Source organism: Pseudorasbora parva, chromosome 2, assembly GCF_024679245.1.
Source record: "Pseudorasbora parva isolate DD20220531a chromosome 2, ASM2467924v1, whole genome shotgun sequence".
Lineage (NCBI taxonomy): Eukaryota > Metazoa > Chordata > Actinopteri > Cypriniformes > Gobionidae > Pseudorasbora > Pseudorasbora parva.
This window is the reverse complement of record NC_090173.1, coordinates 12,557,445-12,580,474: the sequence shown is the minus strand read 5'-3', so window position 1 is coordinate 12,580,474 and position 23,030 is coordinate 12,557,445. Positions and strand designations below refer to the sequence as shown.

The following is a 23,030-nucleotide window of genomic DNA, read 5'->3' as shown; positions in this document are numbered from 1 at the left end:
AGCCAGTGCAGTTTGATGAAGAGAGGCGTAACATGCGCTCTCTTCGGCTCATTAAAGACCACTCTCGCCGCTGCATTCTGGATCAGCTGCAAGGGTTTGATAGTGCATGCTGGAAGCCCAGCCAGAAGAGCATTACAATAATCCAGTCTGGAGAGAACAAGAGCTTGAACCAGGAGTTGTGCAGCCTGTTCTGATAGGAAGGGTCTAATCTTTCTACTGTTGTATAAAGCTAATCTGCAGGACCGGGCTGTTGCAGTAATGTGGTCAGTGAAGTTTAACTGATCATCAATCACAACTCCAAGGTTCCTGGCTGTCCTGGATAGAGTTATGGTTGATGAACCAAACTGAATGGAGAAATTTTGATGAAGTGCAGGGTTGGTTGAGAAAACAAGTAATTCTGTCTTTGCAAGATTGAGTTGAAGTTGATGCTCCTTCATCCAGTCAGAAATGTCTGTCAGACAGGAAGCGACGCGAACACTGACTTTAGGATCATCTGGTTGAAATGAGAAGTAGAGTTGAGTGTCATCAGCATAGCAGTGATAGGAGAAGCCGTGTTTCTGAATGACAGAGCCTAATGATGACATGTAGATGGAGAAGAGAAGTGGTCCAAGGACTGAGCCCTGGGGAACCCCAGTAGCTAGATGATGTGACTTAGACACTTCACCTCCCCATGACACCCTGTAGGACCTACCAAAGAGGTAAGACCTGAACCACTGGAGAGCAGTTCCTGAGATCCCCGTCTTCTTAAGTGTTGACAGGAGGATCTGAAGGTTAACTGTGTCAAAAGCAGCAGACAGATCCAGCAGAATGAGCACTGAGGATTTGGAAGCTGCTTTTGCCAGTCTAAGTGCCTCAGTTACCGAGAGCAAGGCAGTCTCAGTCGAATGGCCGCTTTTGAAGCCAGATTGTTTGTTGTCCAGGAGGTTGTTCTGTTCAGGAAACACAGAGAGTTGATTGAACACAACTCGCTCAAGGGTCTTTGCAATGAAAGGCAGAAGGGATACCGGTCTGTAGTTTTCTAAAAGTGCTGGATTCAGAGAGGGTTTCTTAAGCAGTGGGGTTACCCGAGCCTGCTTAAATGCTGTGGGAAAGGTTCCCGTGTGAAGAGAAGTGTTGACAATGTGAGTGAGTGCAGGGGTGATTGAAGAAGAAATGTCCTGAAGGAGGTGAGTGGGTATAGGATCAAGTGAACAGGTAGTAGGGTGATTGGAAAGGATGAGTTTAGAAATATCTGCCTCGGAGAGCGGAGAGAAGGATGGAAGCGTGTTCGTGTAAGTTGTTGAGATGTGAGATGTGCGTGTCAGTTTGTGGTGAGGAGAACTGGTTGCTGATGAGAGTTGTTTTGTTTGTGAAAAATGATGCAAAGTCAACAGCTGTAAGAGTTGATGAAGGAGGGGGATGACGAGGACAAAGGAGAGAGGAGAATGTTTTAAAGAGTGTGAGTCAGAGCAATTGTTGATTTTGTTGTATGTTGTTTTAGCAGTGGAGACATTTGTAGAGAAAGAAGAGAGAAGAGACTGATACAAGGTAAGGTCAGTATAGTTTTTAGATGTTCACGGAGAGCATCAGACAGCCAGGGGGCAGATGGGGTGGGGCGGGATGGTCTGGATGAAAGGGGGCAAAAACTGTCTAAGGAGGATGTTAGAGTGGAGCAAAGAGTGTCAGTAGCACAGTTAGCATCCAGTGCTGAGAACTGAGCAGGTGGAGGGAGTGAAGATGAAACCATAGTGGATAGGCGAGAGGGAGAGAGTGAGCGTAGATTACGCCGAAAGGTAATCTGTGTAGGAGTACGTGTTGTATCAGGAGTCAGTATGAGGTTAAGAGTGATGAGAAAGTGGTCTGAGGTGTGTAATGGAGTAACTAAAGTGTTGTCCGTGGAGCAGTTGCGTGTGTATACAAGGTCTAATTGGTTACCTGATCTGTGAGTAGCCGTAGTAGATACTAACTTAAGATTAAATAAAGTCAGTAGAGTGCTGAAGTCTGCGGCTGGGTGTTTATCAAGATGGATGTTGAAGTCACCAAGCAGAATCAGAGAAGTGCCATCCTCAGGGAAGCTAGAAAGTAACACATCCAACTCCTCCACAAAGTTACCGAGGTGACCTGGAGGACGATAGACCACTACCACATGGATTTTAACAGGGTGAGTAATAGTGATTGAGTGTGATTCGAATGAACTGGCCGATAGAGATGGTAATAGATCAAATTTCCAATCATTTGAGATAAGCAAACCAGTACCCCCACCCCTCCCAATAGGCCGAGGAGTGTGTGAAAAAGTTAAATTGGTTGAGAGGGCTGCAGGAGTGGCAGTGTCCTCTGGTTTGATCCAGGTCTCAGTTAGGGCCATGAGGCTGAGCTGAGAATGAGTCCCAATAGATGAAATACAGTCTGCTTTGTTTACAGCAGACTGGCAATTCCAGAGACCAATTGGAATAGAGAGTAAAGTAGCAGAGGATTTCTGTAGACTGCGCAAATTATTAGGATTGCGGCGTCTCACGCGTACAGAGCGTGATTTACGAGTGCTAGTAGTAATAGTAGAGATTTGAAAGCACATGGTGAATACAGATCAGAGAAAAGGCTAGATAGAAATAAGAAAACTGAACACAAATAATGAAAATGAAACACAAATAATGAAAAGGAAACACAAATAATGTAAAGGAAAATGATACTCATGTGTCTTGTCGGGCTCCTAGCTCGGGAGGAGGGCTTCACACGAGGGGTAATTCAGAAGCAGTAGTTCTCAGCACACTTACACACACACTGCTATATGGCAGTTCTCGAGTCAGGAACGGGTTGCAGAGGGTCTCGGATCACCAGTACAGAATCGAGAACCGTTCTTTTGGACATGTTTGATCTTTCGTACATTTTCGATTCTGAGAACCGATGAGCTGAGATACTGATTTAGTATTCCCAAAGAGTGAATGATTCTCCTAGCCCAAACTCTCGGAGCACTGAAATAATGTAATTCCATTCAATTTGGTCGAAAGCTTTTTCAGCATCCAGGGACAAGATGGCAATATTCGAAAGAGAATCATACTTTGAGTATAGGATATTTAATAGTCGTCTCACATTAAAGAAGAAGAAGCACCCTGAGATGAAATCAGTCTGGTCAGGGTGAATAATTTTTGTAATGTATTTGTTTAACCTATTTGCGAGGGCTTTGGTCATTTTGAAATAAGAAATATTATGTGTTTTTTTTTTGTGTGTTTTTTTTTTTTTACTTCATCGGAATGGTACAAAACTTTCAGCACTTGCTGTGTGAACAAAAAAAATCATCCATTATATAGTCACACTTGTATTGTTTGCTGTCAAAAATAAGCTAGACTTCTGTTCAATCTAGTGGAAGTGTTTGATACTGAACACAAACAAATTCTGACTGAAAGCTCATTTTTGATATCTCAACCTCAAATAAGAAAAACAGGTTGTTTAGAGTTTCTCACAGTTTGAGAGTAAAACATGTTTTTGAAAATATATAATTCATGTAAAAATCTGAAAAGAAAAATGTGTAATTTTCATAACAATACATGTAAAATTCAGTTTTTTTTTTTCTTTTCTAACAAGTGTCTAAAAGAGAACAGAAGAAAACAGAAACACATTAGATGGAGCCTCTGAAGACTGAAGATCAGGAGGAAGCTCAGCCGGATTCAGTGCTGTCACAAACATGAAAAGGGAATATTCCTGAATTATCCTGAACACTTTGAGACATTGAAACCACATGGATTGTAAAAAGCATCAATACAAAAATGACACTGATGGTTTGCTTAATATATAGTCTTGTACCATTTTTTGTTTTTTGTTTTTTATAAATAGCTGTAATGCAAGGTTTGTTTTATTGTGTTATAACACTTTTATGTTTGATTGGCTGATAAGATCCTTCATTATGAAATTATCTACATTATAAAAGCATTGTACACATGTACTCTTATTATTACATGTATTATCACTATTATTATATGTACTCTTAGTAATATGTACATTCAGATAAATTCATGAGATTAAGAGAATAAAGACAAATATCATCATGTTTGCAGCACTGGAGTTTGAATTATTCTACAATTATTAAGTATTTCTTTAATACGATCAACGGCTGCTGGTCATCTCATATTATCAGTCGAGTTCAGTCGATCTGTGATCTAGAGCTCATGTGTGTTTTCTTCAGTGTTTTTGTCTGATCAGAGAGCAGTTGTACAATGTTCAGGCCAATGTTTCCTCAGCTCTGTGTTCATATAGCAAAATATCCATGAGATGAAGAGAAACACAGTGATTCCCACAGCAGTGCAGATTTTCACAGATATTAATGCTCATAATATAATAATACAAGTGAGAAACATCCAGACAGAGCCCACAGCACCTATACAGGACATGAAACAGATACTAATTAATAATACAGCTGAGAAACATCCACACTGAATCACAGATTTCAGATCGTCCTTTATTATCTTCATTGATCGTCTCTTGTATTTTTACAGAATAATATTTTGCTTTATTTCTAGTGTTGTAAACAAATGTAAATAACTGGTTTGTGACATATTTTACTTCCGTCCACTAGATGTCAGCATCTCAGCTGCATTCATGAAAAATGCCTTCACTTTCTCGCCTGTTATTTGTTGTTGACAGCCATTCAAAAAGCTCACTGTAAGCTCAAAGCAATGTTTTGTTTTTATTGTGAGTTATCCAAATAATATGTCATTCACAGATTAAAAAAATACTCCATAAATCACAGAGTATTTTAAATTGATTCAATGTAAAAAAAAAAAAAAATTCAAGTGATCGTGTCTGTGCCTCACACACACACAACATTTATCAGTTCTAAAAACTTTTCATCGCAGCCTGTATCTTGTCAAAATAAAATACAGTCAACCTAATGTATAAAAAGTTACACTGCTCATTTGAAATGCAGTGCATCTGGAAAGTATTCTTTTCCCACATTACATGCTACAGCCTTATTCCAAAATGGATTAAATTCATAATTTGTTCCTCAATTCTACAAAGAATACCCTAAAATGACAACATGAAATAAGTTTCTTTGAAATCTTTGCAAATTTATTAAAAATAAAAAACGCAACAAAATCACATGTACATAAGTATTCACAGCCTTTGCTTGATATTCTATTGAAGCACCTTTGTCACCAAATACAGCCTCAATTATTTTTGAATATGATGCTACAAGCTTGGCACAGCTATTTTTGGCCAGTTTCTCCCGTTCTTCTTTGCAGGAACTCTCAAGCTCCATCAGGTTGAAAAAGGAGCGACAGTGCACAGCCATTTTCAGATCTTCAAACATGTTTAACTGGGTTTAAGTCTAAGCTCTGGTTGGGCAACTCAAGGACATTCATAGAAGAAGCAAACCAAGAACGCTGGGAATGGACTGACGTCACGTGCGTAACAAACCCACTGGCCTGTTTCCAGTGAAGCTGGAAAAACAAGTAGTTTTTAATGCATGTCTTAAATATGTTTTACAGGCCTATAGATAGTTATAATATTCGTGGCTTCGCCGGGGTCCGTCGAAAATGACGAGTGGTCCATTTAGAAGATGGCGATCTGTTATGAACTGTAAGCTACATCAATAAACTACAACAATTTCGTGCTTTGGGCACTGCCACTAATACAGGTAGCGGAAGATTAGGCTACGCTGAGCTTGCTTCTGCTTTTCAAACATTGAAGTGAGACAAAGGCACATATGCTTTATAAATTTTCATATTTAATGAAATCTCATAAGGCATATTTTGTACACATCATACAACACATGTCCTTATTAGGAGAAAATATATGTCGTTTTAACGAGAAAATGATGTTGTTTTTACGACATAACATCTCGTTATTACGAGAAAATGATGTCGTTTTTACGACATAAGATCTCGTTATTACGACATAATTGAGTGATAAAAATACGTTAAACCTTGTGGTTCGATGGGGAGATTATATTAAGATGTCCAGAAATCAATTCAATAGTTAATTTATTAGCTAAAATAAACCTCATGTTTAATTCTTGCATCTATACTGAATATCATCAGTATATCAAGAGCAGGGACAGTTTTTTTTAATGCATTTTATTTCATGATTTCACCGGAACAAATAGAAAGTCTCTGCAACGGCGTTAAGCAATTAAAGTGCTCGTCTGTGTGTAGAGTGCACATGCTGATAACTGCAGCAACGAGCGCTAGACCGCCAGATAACTAACTATAATATGCTCTTATAGTTAACCAGAGATGTTTTGTTTGTATTAGTTAGGTTCATCCGTGCAACAAGATTGTTTCAATGTTTCAAAAAGTGGTGGGGACACATCCCACCCGCAAATTACGCCTATGTATATCAATAACACGCAACGAACTGTTGCACACTGTACATGGAGCCTGACAAGCCAGACCCACATCAAGATGTTTGGTCTGGACACTCACCATAGACAGGGCTCAATCCGAGGGGCGGATAAACGGTCGTCTTTCAAACTCCCTCTGCTCGCGATAGGATAGTGCTACAACCAACCGGAGCAATGAAGGTAAAACAGAGCTGACGTTAGTTAAAAGATTAAACTTTCGCCGAATCCGGTCGGCAAAACTCCGAACACTTCTTCCCTTCTTAAGAATGACTTCAGTGCCGTTCTTTGTTCTTTTCTCAGAGAAAAGCTTAACTCCAAGTCTTACAGAGTCGCGGTCAAAGCTGATTCGAAAGACCGCCGCCGTTCGCCAGTTTCTGTGTTTACTAGAAGTATGCAAACGCAATGCGGCCGTTGTCATTATGGCCCCTCCCACCAATTCTATTCATGATGTGATTGGCCCGACCAGAGTTTGGCGTTTACAGCTCGGAAGTGTATTGAGAGTTACTAGTTACTAGTTACTAAACTTGCTGCCACTAGGGTGCGTCTAAATTTCTAGGCTACATGGATACAACTTTTATCGATATTATTGGTTACTTCAATAAAACAAACTTATTGCTGCCTTGAAGAACAAGCGGGTGAAGAAGATGAAGATGAAGCCGCCACCACTCCATGTCTCTCCTGAGAGTTCATCTTTACGAACTAATACAAACCACCGTGAGATCATTCCAATATGTGCAGGTCAGCGAGCACCTGTCCATCAAAACCTCTTTATCCAATCAGAGTAGATATCTGTTAAGCCCGCCCCCACGAGAGGTTTGTGTCAAAACAGCAAACGAAAAACTGAGAAAAGTAAGCAAAATCTTTGGCAATGCATTCACAGTCCACGATTTGCGAAAACGAATGTTTGAAAAACATTAACAAAGAATGATTTTTTTAAAATGTCTTTTTCTTCTTTTGTAATGGCATATTTACGATAGTTTCTGAAAAAGTTTTGTTCAGTTTTATAAAGTTTCGTTTGGTTTTATTGAGACAAAGGTAATTCCATAGAAATGAAACATTTATGAAATGAAACGTGCATTTTCCAGCAAAAATATCTGTGTGGATACCAGACCGACAGAACAATATGGTCCTCCTCCTCATCATAAGTGCACATAAGCTACATACTTTTAAAACAAGACAATGATTATATTCTTAGTCAATGTTTAGTTAAAACTCTTAACTACTGCACAAATTATGCAAGATGGAAAGCAATGTATTGACAATTTGACATTGATTGACTGATTTATAGGCTGTATTGAATGTAAAATGTTGAAGTTAATTAGCTGGACATACTGGTCAATATGGATTCACATCCCTCAGTAAATAATAACAATAAATCAAATATTGCTTTAACATACATAATATAAAACACAGTAGCATGCTATTGTCACATGTCTGTTTTTTGCCACTGTCATCCCTCATTAGTTTAGTATAGTCCTGTTGTGTTAATTAGTCATCATCTCTATCACCTGCCCCCCTTGTTATGTTCTTCATTAGTGTGTGTATTTAGTTCCTCTGTGTTCACTCTGTCTTTGTCAGTGTGTGAAGTAGCTATTAAAGTGTTGTTTACTGAAGTCCGCTTCCTAGTCCTTCTTCATCTTCATCTTCTTCGTGAGTTTGTGATCACCACTGGTGCGTGACAGCTATGGCAAGCCATTTTAGCTTTTATTCATTCACAGTTTATGCATTTTAATTTCAATCAAGCATGTCAAGCATGCGCCCTTAAAATAGCATAATGAACAACGCGCAACGCGCAACGCGCAACGCGCCACTGACTTTAGACTAGGTTTTTTCTGGTCAGTGTCGCAACTGTTTAATGGAGCAGCAAAATAGCACCAGGGATCTTTATTTAACATTTCTTTTATCGTGTAAATATTATTGTTTTGATTATACTTAAACAATTTGTGTTGCTTGAAGTCATTAGGAGAGACACAGGCTTAGACTAAAGGGAAAGAATAACATTATTGCATAGTTGCACGTTGAGAGACAAATTTAAAGAATCCGGAGGGTCACTTGGGTTACACTCAGAGCATAGGGGGCGCTACACCTCGCTCTAGTCACGCGTGCGTACCCTACCGGGAGAAGAGCCCGTATACGGCCCATACAAGGACTAAAGCCTTGCATTTATGCCCGAGCCCGACTGGCCCCGACTTTTTTACGCCCCTAGGGCCGGGCTTCAGGCCAATTTTCATGTCATACCTAAAACGCAGGCCGGGCTTCGGGCCTTTTTTAGGCTTCTCCTTTGTTTTATATTTATTGTATTAATTAAAAGGAACAATGAGATGTTCTGCGCTGGTGGAAACAACACGAGACCATAATAGCTAACACGACTGTCAAGATATGGTTCGCACAGTGTTCAGAGCATAGGTTCAGAGTCCGCGCCAGCAGCAGCAGCGCGCGTTTCTTGTGAGCGTGGCGTTTCTCTTGCGTGTCTTCCGCGGGGCATCTGCTGCTATACAGGGAAGCCCTATACTTCATGTTAAATATAAATATATTGCCTATTGATACAGCTAAGACAACGTCGGCAGTAGCCGGCCCATACCATATCCTATTGACGGCAAAAGGCCACAGAATATTTCGTTCTGTATTGACAGGTTTAATATTTCAAAATCGATAATTATGTTGTTTTTTATTATTACAATTAGGCCTATATCTGCATTTATGTTAACCTACAGACTTTCAAACATGAAAATGTCATTCTTATTAATATGTATTCGTGTCAGAATGGCATATAAACATCTTTTCCTGTTATATTTCGCCTGGAAACACTTCCAACACGCTCGCATGTCGCGTGAAAATAGGCTTATCTTCTATTTGAAGCATGCACACGTTTTCCGCGTGGCACCGACCGATGCAGGCAGTATCTGGTTGTTTAAACCACATGTATAAATTTTACTCCTGGCAAACGGTTAAAAAATAAACGTGTGAGCGTGTTATGGGCTATATGTTGTAGTCAGATAGATATGATGGTGCTGCAACACTCATCTTCAATAAAAATGAATGAGACTAAATGATCTTACCAGTGCGCTTAGGTCCCTCTCTCTTATATTGCGGTCTTTGAATTTGAAATGAGCTGCTGAATAAAATGCTTATAAATCTTGAATCTTTTGCTTTCGTTGCTGTAAACTCCGATAAATGAGCATATACCACGGGAATTGAAGATCGGATTTATATTCATTTTGCGTAGGTGTAAGGTAGGCTATAAGACAACCTGCATGTTCTTTTTATATTTTTATTTGTTTAGCTCCGTTTGCGAGAGCCGCGAGCAGAATCAGCCTGCCTCAGCTCGTCAAAAATGCCTTTTACTGTGGTGGTAATAGTAGGCGAAATTAACTAACATTGTGATGCTTGAAGTGTTTTACATCTATGGATTTTATTATAGGCAAGACAAGTCAAGAGTTGATTTGAGAGATTAAATCGATTAAAAATTTGGTGCGGTTAACTGGTCGTCACTTAAACAAAATAAAACTTTAATTTAACAAACAAAAAAATGCTCTAAACATTTTTCTAAATTAACTTAATAAAGAAACGAAACGAAATATAACTACTTTGACATTAAAAACAAAACAGAACTATTTTAATGGCTGCTAAAATGTAAAAAATAAATAAAATAAAAATAGAAATAAACAAAAACACGGGCTCCAGTCGGACTCGGGCCGAGAATTGTGATAAGCTGTCGGACACGGGCCGGGCTAGGGCCTCAGCGTCTCGGGCCGGGGCCGGGCTAGGGCCTAGATTTGAGGCCCGTGCAGGGCTCTAACAAGGCCCTTCCGCTCTATCAACGTCAAGCCGACCCATACTTGAAAAAACTCTCCGAAACTTGTGAGAAACCGGAAGGAGTATTTTTGACACAGAAATACTCCATCAAACGTCCAACATTAGTTTTTGAAACTTTGTCTATGTTTAGGATGGGAATCCAAGTCTTTAATAGTGTAAAAAGCTGCCGTCAAGATGGACAAGCTTCTGAAGAAAGAGCTTGAACTGGAAAATAACAATTTTTTGGACAGATAGCACGGCTGTGCTGAAATATTTGAACAGCGAAGGTACAAGATTCAAGACTTTCGTTGCCAATAGGATTACGACAATCTTGGAGCACTCTCAGACTTCTCAGTGGAGATATGTTAATACCAATCTGAATCCTGCTGATCATGTCTCGAGAGGACAGACCGTTGAAGCGTTCTTGAATAGTGAAAGCTGACTTTCAGGACCAAGTTTCCTGCTCTGTGCACAAGACAGTGGCCAAAAAAGCCAGATCCTGGAATGCTGGACATCGACGACTCAGAAGTTAAAAAGGTAGTTCAAGCGCATATTATTCAGACACGAGCCCAAAAATGCAATGGAACAGTTGATGACCTATTACTCGTCCTGGACAAAACTAAAACGTGCTGTGGCCTGGTTTCTGAAATTTAAATATTTGCTTAAGGAACTGAAAGCAAAGAAAAGGGAACCAAACTCACATGGAGAAAACAGAATTAACAGTTCACTTTACAAGCTGGACCCTGTACTTCAAGACGTCATTAGAGTAGGTGGAAGGATGAGCCGTGCTGCTATGCCAGAGTATTCCAAGCAGCAAGCCATCTTGTCAAAAGATTCACACATCACAATGCTCATGCTGAAGCACATCCACGATGTTACAGCTCATGCTGGGAGAAGTCATATGTTGGCCCAACTGCGTCAAAGATTCTGGGTCCCCGGAGCAGACGGTGCTATTTGAAAGTTATTGTCCAGATGCATCAGCTGTAAGAAACTACACGGAACTGAAGGCGAAGGACTTGCAAGAGAAGTTGAGTTCAGTGGCACTTTAATCCGCCAGTGGGTTCTCAGCACGGAGGAAGCTGGGAGCGGCTAATCCGCTCTGTGAGAAAAATTCAAAACACCTCAGTAAAGGAACAACTTTTGGATGAAGAAGGTCTCCACACCTTGCTTTGTGAAGATAATGCCATCATAAACAGCAGGCCTATTACCCAGGCATCTTCAGATCTCAATGATTTAGAGGCCTTAACCCCCAACCACCTGTTGCTGCTCAAGGTCAAACCTGAGTTACCCACAGGAGTGTTCAGCAAGGATGACAAGTATGCTAACCACAGATGGAGGCAAGTCCAGTACCTTGCGGATGTTTTCTTGAAACGCCGGTGTAAAGAATATCTTATGCAGCTTCAGGAACGTCAACGATGGTCCACTCCTGGAAGAAACTTCAGAGCTGGTGATGTAGTGCTGATTGTGGATGATACATCACCCAGAAATTAATGGCCACTTGGAAGAATTGTGGAGATTTTTCTTGACAAGAAAAGCTTTGTCGCCCGATAACAAAGCTATGTATTCTTCAAGGATCTGAGGACAACGTATAAAATGTTCCAAAGGAAAGACCCTAATTCGTACAGGGCGAAGACCAAGAAGATTTTTTTTTTTTTTTGATAGTTTGTTAGTTAGCATGTTGGCTCCTTTAATTTAACTGTTTGAGTAATTGTTTCAAGGACATTGATAACAATTAGGGGCTGGTAATGTAGAAGCCTAAATGCAATTAATACATAATTTTTATTGTACATAGTTAAATAGTAATTTACCTTATTTATTTTATGTGGAGGAAATTGAAAGGAATATTTACATTAGGTTGATGCAGTTAATATTTACAGTAATGCATGGAGTTAATTGTTTAATTATCTAAAATGTGTGTGTATAATTTAGAGTGCATTTATAATACATTAGTGTTATTTAAGGAACATAAGACCGTTTTGGTAGCCTAGAATTCTAGACGAACCCTAGCTGCAGCAAATCTAATCTGCCCGCGAGTGTCGTCTAGCAACTCTCAATACCCTTCTGAGCTGTATTGACCAAACTCTTGCCGGACCAATCACATCGTGTATAGAGTCGGTGGGCGGGGCCATAATAACGATGGCCGAGTTGCGTTTGCGTGCTTCTAGTAAACACAGAAACTGGCGAACGGCGGTCTTTCGAATCAGCTTTGACCGTGACTCAGGAAGACTTGGAGTTAAGCTTTTCTCTGAGAAAAGAATAAAGAACGGCACTGAAGTCATTCTTAAAAAGGGAAGATGTTCGGAGTTTTGCCAACCAGATACGGCGAATGTTTACTCTATCAACAAGCTCTGCTTCAGCTTCCCTGCTCTGGTTGGTTGTAGCGCTATCCTATCGCGTGCAGAGGGAGTTTGAAAGACAACGAAAGACGTTTATCCCGCCCCTTGGATTGAGACCTGTCTATGGTGAGTTTCCTGACCAAACATCTTGATGTGGGTCTGGCTTGTCAGGCTACCGTTTTGACGTTTTTTACCTGTAAACGCATGTTCCATTAAGACTCTCGCTAGAATGGTGCTAACAACAAAAAAAAGTTATCTGTGATCTGAGTCAGGCAAGGAGAGAGTGGAGCCTCACAGTTTTTTTTTTTTTTAACTTATCTCTCTCTCTCGTTAATTAATAATTTATTTTTTGTAATATTCTTGTGATTATGGTTTTGTTGCTAATCGAGTAAAAAGATACTCACAGAAGTGGTTCTGTGGATTTATTGATGTGGATTCGGACGAAGAGAGTGGACAAAGTGTCAAGCTAAGCTAGGGCTTCATTCAGTGGAAACCTACACACCCATTGCAGATGTTTTCATTTTTTCATAGTGACGTTTTTCCATTTAATCAGAACTGGTTTATCAGGATTAGCTGCTGTTCAACAGAACTCTTTCTCAGTCTCTAACTCTGACGGTCGAGAGAGATGATTATTATTATTTCAACTGATCATGGATCTGCTTACGTTTATATCTGTGGCTGCAGTTGCAGTTATATCTGATGGTATGTACATTGATTTTCTGTCTTTAAGATGATTCTGAAGACAAGGCACATTATTAATTATGTATCATTTAAATCTGTGCAGACTTACACTACTAGTGTCCACGGTTTGGGCTGAATTTATGTTGCTCATGGTCTTAAAGACCTTTGTGGTCTAAAGCCTTCTGCTTCAATTCTAGGAATGAGTTTTTATGAATTTCTTAACAAAACTTTTAATTAAGTTTTTATGCAATAAGTTAATTAACCTTTTTTATTTTAAATGCATGATTTGAAGTAGATAGTGAAGCAAGATATCACGTTTTAGCAGTCGAGCTTTCATCAGTTTTGTTGGTTGATTTTCTCAATGCCTAATTGTCCCGATTTATCAGTTTGGAGCTGGGCAATAGTTTTCATTTAGTGATGATATGAACACGCAGGTGAGATTTTATTTGATTAACAATATGTTTATAATTAGCTTTGGTGTTTTTTTTTTTCTCAGGTTACATTTCCTGGTGACCTGATTTTAACAGCCATGCAACATTTTTTTAAATAATGAAAGTGAAAGTGCCTTGTTTGTCTTATGAACAGTTTTTTTTTTTTTTTTTTTTTTATGAATAATTTCCACTTTTTTAGATTTGAAGATGAACTGACAGTTATGCTTGTTCATGTCAATGAAGATGATAATTATCCATCAATGTATCAATTTAATCTACGGGAAACTACACTTGCTTTATTTCATTTATTTGTTTTTAGGGCTCACTGTGCACGGTCCCTCTGCTCCTCTGGTTGCTCCTCTGGGATCTTCAGTGGTTTTGTCCTGTTATGTTGATAAACCTTTACCAATGGAGGGTCTGGAGGTGCAATGGAGAAGAACAGACTCAGAGACAGATTCAGTGACTGTAGTTCATTTGTTTCTGAATGGTGAGAGTCGACCAGAGATCCAGCAGCAGGATTATCAGGATAGAGCTCATTTCTTTACTGATCAGATTCAACATGGAAACTTCTCCCTCCGTCTGGACAATCTGAGAGCTGAAGATGAGGGAAAATACACTTGTAAAGTTTACAGTGACCAGGATTCTGGAGAGACTGAGGTTCAAATAAAAGATGTTGGTAAATGTGGATCACATGAGTTCCTTCCATTTTTTTACATGATTTTACAGAAACTAGTAATTACTGAATTTACATCTCATGTTTTGGTATTAACACTGTTTGTTCTTTCAGAGCGTCTGCTAGTATCAGGATCGAGTCGCTCCATATCTGCATCTGTGGGTGAGGACGTCACTCTGAACTGCTCTGTAGACTCTCACATCACACCTGAACACATTGAAGAGCTTTCATGGAAGAAAACAGATGAAGATGATATTCCGGTTATGCTCTACCAAAACAACAAGACTTTACCAGAGGCAGCACATGAGCGATACAGAGACAGAGTTGAGTTCTTCACTGATGAAATCCCTAAAGGAAACTTCTCTCTCAGACTGAAAGGTGTCAGAACTGAAGACAAAGGAGTTTACATGTGTCAAGTGTTTGCTGGACATTTATCAGCCAATGCAACTGTAGAACTGGAGCAACTGGGTGAGTCAACAGACACATGAACAATATGCCACTGTTAGAGCCTAAACTAATAAACAATTTAATTTAGTTATTCATTTACATCCAGTTGTACATAAAGTCAATTAAAAATCCACGTTTTACAACAAAGTGATTGAGATAACATTTTACAATACACATGCACTAATGTGCATTAATACACAGATAATCTTGAATTAATGTATTAGATTTATGAATGTCCGCATCAGCAGCTAAAAAAAGTCATATATATTAATTGCTATTAATTACATGTCATCATTTATTAAATGTAATTTGCAAAGAAATCGGTCACAGATGGGGATGATGTTTCGACAAAGAGGATCTTAAAAAGCAGCATGAACTTTATTAAACAAAAACGAAAGAGCATAATACATTATAACGATTATTCAACACAAGAGAAAGGCAACGTGACAGCATGTCGAACACAAACAACACCAGACAATGAAGACCTGAGGGAATTATATTCACAATAACTAATGAAGGACAGGTGTGAGAAATCAATCAAACAATTATTAACCATGACCGGGTTCAAATTGGCCATTAAATTGGCTCATTCTTCCACAACACTATGGTTGTCACCCAGGAAACACATTGTGTAACTCATAAAACAGTGACATGAAAACACTTACAAGAAGTATTGTTGCAATATTTTTAATAATTACAAAACAAGAAGGACACACTAATGTTTAGAATTCACTGCAGTATATACGGGTCCTTCTCAAAAAATGTGCATACTGTGATAAAGATGGGTTAATGATAAAAAATAAACTTTCATATATTTCAGATTCATTGAACACCAACTGAAATATTTCAGGTCTTTTATTGTTTTAATACTGATGATTTTGGCATACAGCTCATGAAAACCCCAAATTCCTATCTAAAAAAAATAGCATATTTCATCCGACCAATAAAAGAAAAGTCAAAAAGGTCAACCTTCCAATAATTATGTTCAGTTATGCACTCAATACTTGGTCGGGAATCCTTTTGCAGAAATGACTGCTTCAGTGCGGCGTGGCATGGAGGCGATCAGCCTGTGGCAATGCTGAGGTGTTCTGGAGGCCCAGGATGCTTCGATAGCGGCCTTAAGCTCACCCAGAGTGTTGGGTCTTGCGTCTCTCAGCTTTCTCGTTTTTTGCCACACTTTTTCCTTCCCACAGACTTCCCACTGAGTTGCCTTGAGGTGCACTCTGGGAACAGCCTATTCGTTCAGAAATTTCTTTCTGTGTCTTACCCTCTTGCTTGAGGGTGTCAATGATGGCCTTCTGGACAGCAGTCAGGTCGGCAGTCTTACCCATGATTGCGGATCATTCATAAAATTATTAACATCCCCTTTTGTATATATATATGATAATAGAATTAAAAGATGAACACGGGTAAGTGTTTAGGTACAATGCATTAGCTGTGGTTGGTCTAATTGTTTAGATTTTTTTTTAAAGATTTGGAATCTATTTTTGTATGTTTTCCTGGTATTACTTCGGATAAAGATATAAAGATCTCTCCCAATGTTCCCATGGATATTCTTAAAATGATACAAGCTAGGGTTAGGCTGTAATATTTATAATTAGTGATAAAAATAATAGAAATCTATAGAATGCCAAATCTGCAATTCTCTCTGATCGTGTCTTTGATCATCCACACTGTGTGATTGTCACTCACGTGCATGAGCACCGATTTGCTGATGATTTCACTCATTTGTCGGCGATTTCGTAAAACCTGTCGGCGAGTCAAAATAGGGGCTAAAATCAGGCAGTGTGAACTCAGCATTAAAATCCTCAGTGTTAAATCAACACCGCTCAAAGCACATTTTGACAACTCTGTATTTCTGTCAGACATCTTCAGATCTTATTGATAGTTAACAGATGTTTAGTTATTGAAAATGTTTGGTCATCATTATGGTTTTTTATGTCAGTTTGTGGTCTTTGTTACTGTTAACTAAAACACATCATTTGTTGCAATGAAATCCAGAAACAATGATGATCAGAGAATGTCGTTTTCAGCATCATAAAGCAGAATAATTCACTAATCTCATCAATGACCAAAAGTGTTTATTTGTAATGAAAAGGCTATATTCACCAACAATACTTTCATGCCACAAACATGTTCAAAAAAAGAAGCCATTAAATTTCTGAAGATCTCAGCAGAGGAGGATTAAACAACTCCACAAACAGCATTACCAGCTTCACTGATTACTGACATGATTGACTTTATTTCTGTCAGACGTCTACAGATCTTATTGATAATTAACAGAGGTTTAGCTGTTGATGTTTTTTATTGAAAATGTTTGGTCACCATTATGGTGATCAGTGTTTCCTTTAGTTGGGCAGTTGACTTGGCTTTTTATGTCAGTTTGTGGTCTTTTGTTACTTAAACACATCATTTGTTGCAAAGAACTCCAGAAACAAAGATGATCAGGTGATGTAGTTTTCAGCATCATGAAGTAGAATATTTCACTAATCTTATCAATTACCAAAAGTGGTTATTTGTTATGAATAGATTATGCTTACCGAAAATACTTTCGTGCCACAAATATTTTCAATAAAACATCCAACATCTAAACCTCTGTTAATTCTCAATAAGAGTGAACGGAGTGCTATAATCAGCAAATTGGGTGCAGATGTTTACGACCTGAAGAGCAGCAGCATAGAGGGAAAACAGAAAGGAAAATGTCTCTAATGACTTGTGTGAACAAAAACATTTTTCGTTGTTGGTCGGCGTTGCTGCTTGGTGAAAGATCTTATAGTCTGTGCACGTTATCAGTGTTGTGTTGTGTAGTAGACAGTTTCAACTGATTTTTAGTATTATAATCCTCTGAATGCACTCACTAGAATATTTGTCCTGACTGCGAGACACACACTTGTCGATTATAGTGTGTACACTACAGGGAATTGTACAATAATAACATTGTCTAATAACTTTCTGTGTTTTACAGGTTTCTCTGCTCTACACATAATGGTGTTGATTCTCTGTATTTCTGCATCTGGATCTGCACTTCTGCTCTGCTGTCTGATCTACTGCAGATCACCTGATAAAGGTATGAATATTACAGGAAGACATTTTTTTTGTTGTTGCTGTAATTCAGTGAAAAATCTATCTAAACCTAATAATTATAATCAATATAATAATTAGTGTTTATTGAGTTTGTTTAGTGAATGTTTATTGAGAGGCTTATAAATCAATTGAATACTGATGTTTTTACAAAATAGTGGATTTTCCTATATGGAAAAATGTATAGTATAGAAAAAAAAAATCAAGAGTTTATTAGTGTGATAGAGAAGATAATTAATTTGAGTTATTAGTTATTCATATGTTGAGAAAAACAGCATCAAGTTGAAATAAGCTATAACAAAATATAAATTGTTTTTTAAATTTGCTTGTAGTAGCTCTGAAAGTATTGTTGAATTAAATTATCAAATTTATAACAACGCTATCCATAAAGTGTTGTTACTTGTAGCTAAATTCAGAAAAATGTAACAAAACAGAGCCCCTTTTCCCTCATACCACAAAGAATGACGGCCCTGGAGTGGACCAGATCTGGATTAAAGACAAGGGCTACACATGGACCATAACTGTCCAGAGTCTCAGCCAACTGCTAACCCATAACTGTCCCTACAGTGGGCCTGAATGGGTTTTTAGTGTTGGTACCGATTCTCAGCCTTAAGTAAACCAGAAAACCCAAAACTGAGCCACACCTGAGCCTCCTTCTCTGAAAAAAGGGTTAATGATTCAAACTAAAAATGATTCAAAATTCAAATTAATTTATCCTATTTTAAACAAAGTGCAAAAAACACTTACAGAAATTTGCAATAAATGTTTCACAATAAAACAGTAAAATAAGTTATTTTACTGGTATATACTGAATTAACTGCATGAATTAATGTAACTATATGTCACTTTATAAGCAACTACAGTTACTGCCTCTTAAACAAAGCAACATACAGCATAACAGCAACATTTACTGGCCCATCCTGGACTGAAGCACAAACGCTACTCTTCAGCACAACGGTGACCCACAAAACAGACAATACAGAAACCCTTTAAATCCCAACAGAACATTAAACACTAACAGATCTCAGCATCTTCACTTATTATATTCCAGACTTTACTTCTGTCATACTAAAGTTCTTATTGATAATTAACAAAGGTTTGGATGTTGTTGTTTTTTATTGAAAATAATAAAGTTTAATGTCACCATTATGGTGATCAGTATTACCTTTAATTGTTGGCCCTTGACCTTTTAACAGTAGTTTTTCTATATTGTCATCATTTACTGGCCTTTATTTAGATATTGTCATAATTTAGTGGCCTGATTCACTGATACCGGTGTCTAATCTGTGATTAAATTACTTAATTTTAGGCTTTAATTTCTCATTCCATAGCCTGACATGGTCATATGTAATTCTAGTCAGAATAGGAGTCTGATTCTCCTCCATTGGGCTGTGATTATGGGGCGTGTTTCAACCGAACCAGGAAAGACATCGCTTGGATAGACCTAAAACCAATCAGAGCACGTCAACAGTGCTCAACTGCACTGTGTTGGCGGGTTTTGTTAAAAACTTGGCGGCCCTGTCTGCACGCGCGCTGGAATAAACGATCTTTGCCGGTGTTGTAAAAAAAATTATTTAATAATACACAGAGTACTTAACAACATGATCATAATTTCTAAGAGAAATAGTGAAGGTGAATGCATATACGAACAAGCACTCCGTGTAGGATTTGAACAAATTCAACCCAGCGCCTTTGATGACGTGGATGGATTACGTTACTGTTCATCATCTGTCCATCATCATCCAAGGATCGTTCACTTGATCCTTCTAGCAAACGTCACCTTTTCCACCATATAAGTTAAAACCATAGTCATTTGACAAGGCTATTCATTTTGTAAAAATATATTATATATAAAATATAATTATATATTTATATTTTTGAGAACTGAAGTATGGTGTTTTGCCTATTTGTATTTCAGATTAGGCTACATCACAGTCACTGCGTAACCTTAGCCTACATTGTGACTAACGTTATATAAACATGCAATATCGTTGACGGAAAAAAGACAAGTCTAAAATGTAGGCTGAATGACACTTTAAGCAGAACATCTCAAATGGAGATTTGCTGAAATGCAGCTTACTTGTTTATTGGTGTTTTCAGATCATCCGTGCGCGAGAGAGAGCTCGTGTGCATGTGGTTGGCAGATTGGACATGTTTAGGTGAAACACCGGATAGTATACAGGTTTTTTTCACAGAAAAGCTCTGTTTGTGGGATTTAAATGACTGAAATCTGGCAACTGCACGAATGCGAGCTCTTTCTCGTGCGCGGATGATCTGAAAATACCAATAAACAAGTAGGCTGCATTTCAGCTATCTCCATTTGAGATGTTCTGCTTAAAGTGTCGTTCAGTCGGTCTGTGTTCTGTCAGGACTCACGAGCCGCTTCACTGAACTGCTGTGAGCTGCTGAAATAAGCCAATTAGAGCAGAACTCAACATTAATATTCATGACCCTTCCGAATAAGGCAAAAACAGAGCATTACATCCTAGGGACAATTTATAAGGTTGTAAATGGACCTGTAAAACTGAAAATGTTTGCCCTTAAATAAACCACATACCCTCTATGTAGATATCAGAGAACAATTTAACATATTGTTTCAAATCATTCTATGAGCACCATGACATATTTTAGGAAGGAATCCCATGTCTTTTGCTTTTATGTATTTATTAAAATAAAACGTACACCCAGAATTGCTCTCATAATTAGCTTCAAGGTTTCATGATATTCTTGTGTGAGTTTCTTGTAAAATAAATAATTTGTTCATTTTCCTGGTAGTTACCCCTTTAGTCCTTAAATATTACATATTGTTCCCTTATACTTACACGTATGTACTTTATAGTTACACTATAGGGGTCGGCAGTGGCTCCGTGGTTCATGTAGATTGTCTACAAACCAGAAGGTTGGTGGTTCAATCCCCGGGTCCACCTGACCAAGTGTCGAAGTGTCCATGAGCAAGACACCTAACCCCAGCTGCTCCCGACGAGCTGGATGGCGCCTTACATGGCTGACATCGCCGCCGGTGTATGAATGGGTGAATGTGAGGCAAAAATGTAAAGCGCTTTGGATAAAAGCGCTATATAAATGCAGTCCATTTATAATTACTGAAAGTTGCACTGTAAATATCATATAGCAACAATGTTGGCAGATCAGTATTATAGTTTATAGAATTTGTTGATTTTGATATTCTAGGTATTATCAACTGGACAGAATTTTGAGATTGCAATAGACGTGAAGGACTGTAATGACTATAAAGAGCTTGCTCAACTACCGAGGAGCTAAACCATTTAGTGCTTTGTAAGTAATTAGCAAGATTTTTAAATGTATACAATTTTTAATAGTAAACCAAAAAAAGAAAAGAAAAAAAGAGGATATGATTCTAATACAAACTCTACTTGCTGAGTTTTGGACCAGCTGGAGTTTGTTTATTAAGTGTGCAGGGCAACCACCCAGTAGAGCATTACAATAATCTAGCCTTGAGCTCATGAACGTATGAATTTACTGTTCCATATTTTTCATTGAGAGTGATATACTTTTAAAACGGAAGAATGTGGTTTTGATTGACGATGAAGACTTGACAGAGCAGCCATTAAGTGTTAAGCCGGGTGCACACTGTGCGATTTTGCCCACGATTTGGCCGTCTGAGACAAATTTAGCAAATCCTAAAAGATTTCTAGGCTAAAATCTGACGTCTTTGGTCATTAGTTTGACATGTTCACCGGCAGCCGATTAATGAGCGCTGCGATCAAATTTTACCTCAGACGAAATTCTGGCAGTGTCAGAAGATTTGGCACACAATGCTGCAGTGTGACTTCTCCTACGACGAAGTCAAGTTCAAGACAAACTATGACCAAAACGAGTGCTTGAGATTTCTTTGTAGCCAGCATTTCAGCCCCGCGTGTAATGCAGCTCACTGTCACTGAACGCGTCATTCATTGATGATATGAACTCCAGGTGAGTTTTCTTGCGCGCGTCCGTTTTTAGCGCGCCTTCACTATCGTGCAGTCTGAGATTAATGGCAACTGAGATCTTACAGTGTGACATGGCGATCATGTTCGTACAGTCTGACAAGGGACATTCGCAAAGGATTTAGAAAAATCGCACAGTGTGCAGGACCCTTTAGACAGTATTCTAGGTTAGAGAGAGTTTTTTTTTTTTTTGTCCAATAATTAAAATCTCTGTTGTTTTTTTTGTTTTTTTTCAGAATTAGGTAGTAGAGATTACTATTCTGTTAGTTTTGTGGATTTGTAAGTTTCGTTGGGTTGCAAAGAAATATAGAGCAGCGTATCATCAGCATAACTGATGGGTAAAAAGCAGGGTGAAAAGCAATGGTCCTGGTACTGAGCCTTGTGGTTCTCCATACAGGCACTCCATATATCTTCATTTACTGCTACAAACTGATAATGGACAGACATAATTTTCGAGTCTACTTAAAAGAATGATGTGGTCAATAGTATCAAATGCAGCACTAAGATCGAGGTACACTAATCAGAGAGATATACAACCACGGTCTGATGATAAGAGCAAATCATTTGTTAAATGAATTAGTCAAAGGAAGCAATTAAATGCACTATAAAAGTTCAATTTAAAATCTGTTTAGCATTGAATTGACAAACCATAATCAGATTGTATTGTTGTACTCAGTGTATATCTAGCTTACATTTCTGCAATAAAGCAGCAGAATTACGCACACCAGTTATGTTCATATTAACAATATGCTTCATTTTTTTCTAACATTTCCTAGATATTACAGTATGGGCAAAATAATTATATTTTTCACTCAGGTTATTATTACATTAGGAATTATATGCATTTTGTTTTACAGGGATCATTCAACCATTTGTTCCTCTGGGTTCTTCAGTAATTCTGACCTGTTGTGTTGATAAACACTTATCAAAGAAAAATCTGAAGGTGGAATGGAGAAAAACAAACTCCGAGAAAGAGAATGCACTGCACTCTACTTATCAGATTCAACACGGAAACGTCTCCCTTAAACTTGAGAATCTCAGCACTGAAGATAATGGAGAATACACATGTAGAGTTTATAAACAGCAGGACTGTGTGTTTTCAACTAAATTTATTTTGGAACTGGGTAAGTGAAAATATAGATTTATATATAACATGCTGTAGTAGTTTTAATAAATACATACTTCGCTGTAAAGTGAGTTTGATACCAGTCATAAAATTGTAATGCAAACAAGATGGTCAAACATACAGTGGCCCAAAAAAGTATTTGGAATCAGAAGTCACAATTAAAACAGATGTAGTTCATCCCA

General features: G+C 38.2%; 1 protein-coding gene across 1 annotated transcript in view; it reads left to right on the top strand.

Moving 5' to 3' along the window:
* The window catches only part of LOC137048646 (uncharacterized), a 59,687-nt gene extending 36,833 nt beyond the window's left edge, over window positions 1–22,854 (top strand). The window contains exons 13-16 of the mRNA XM_067426827.1: window positions 13,876–14,232; window positions 14,344–14,697; window positions 17,642–17,743; window positions 22,580–22,854. Coding sequence (XP_067282928.1) covers window positions 13,876–14,232; window positions 14,344–14,697; window positions 17,642–17,743; window positions 22,580–22,854 — 1,088 coding nt within the window. The remainder of the gene's footprint in view (window positions 1–13,875; window positions 14,233–14,343; window positions 14,698–17,641; window positions 17,744–22,579) is intronic.
* Window positions 22,855–23,030: the final 176 nt, after the last annotated feature.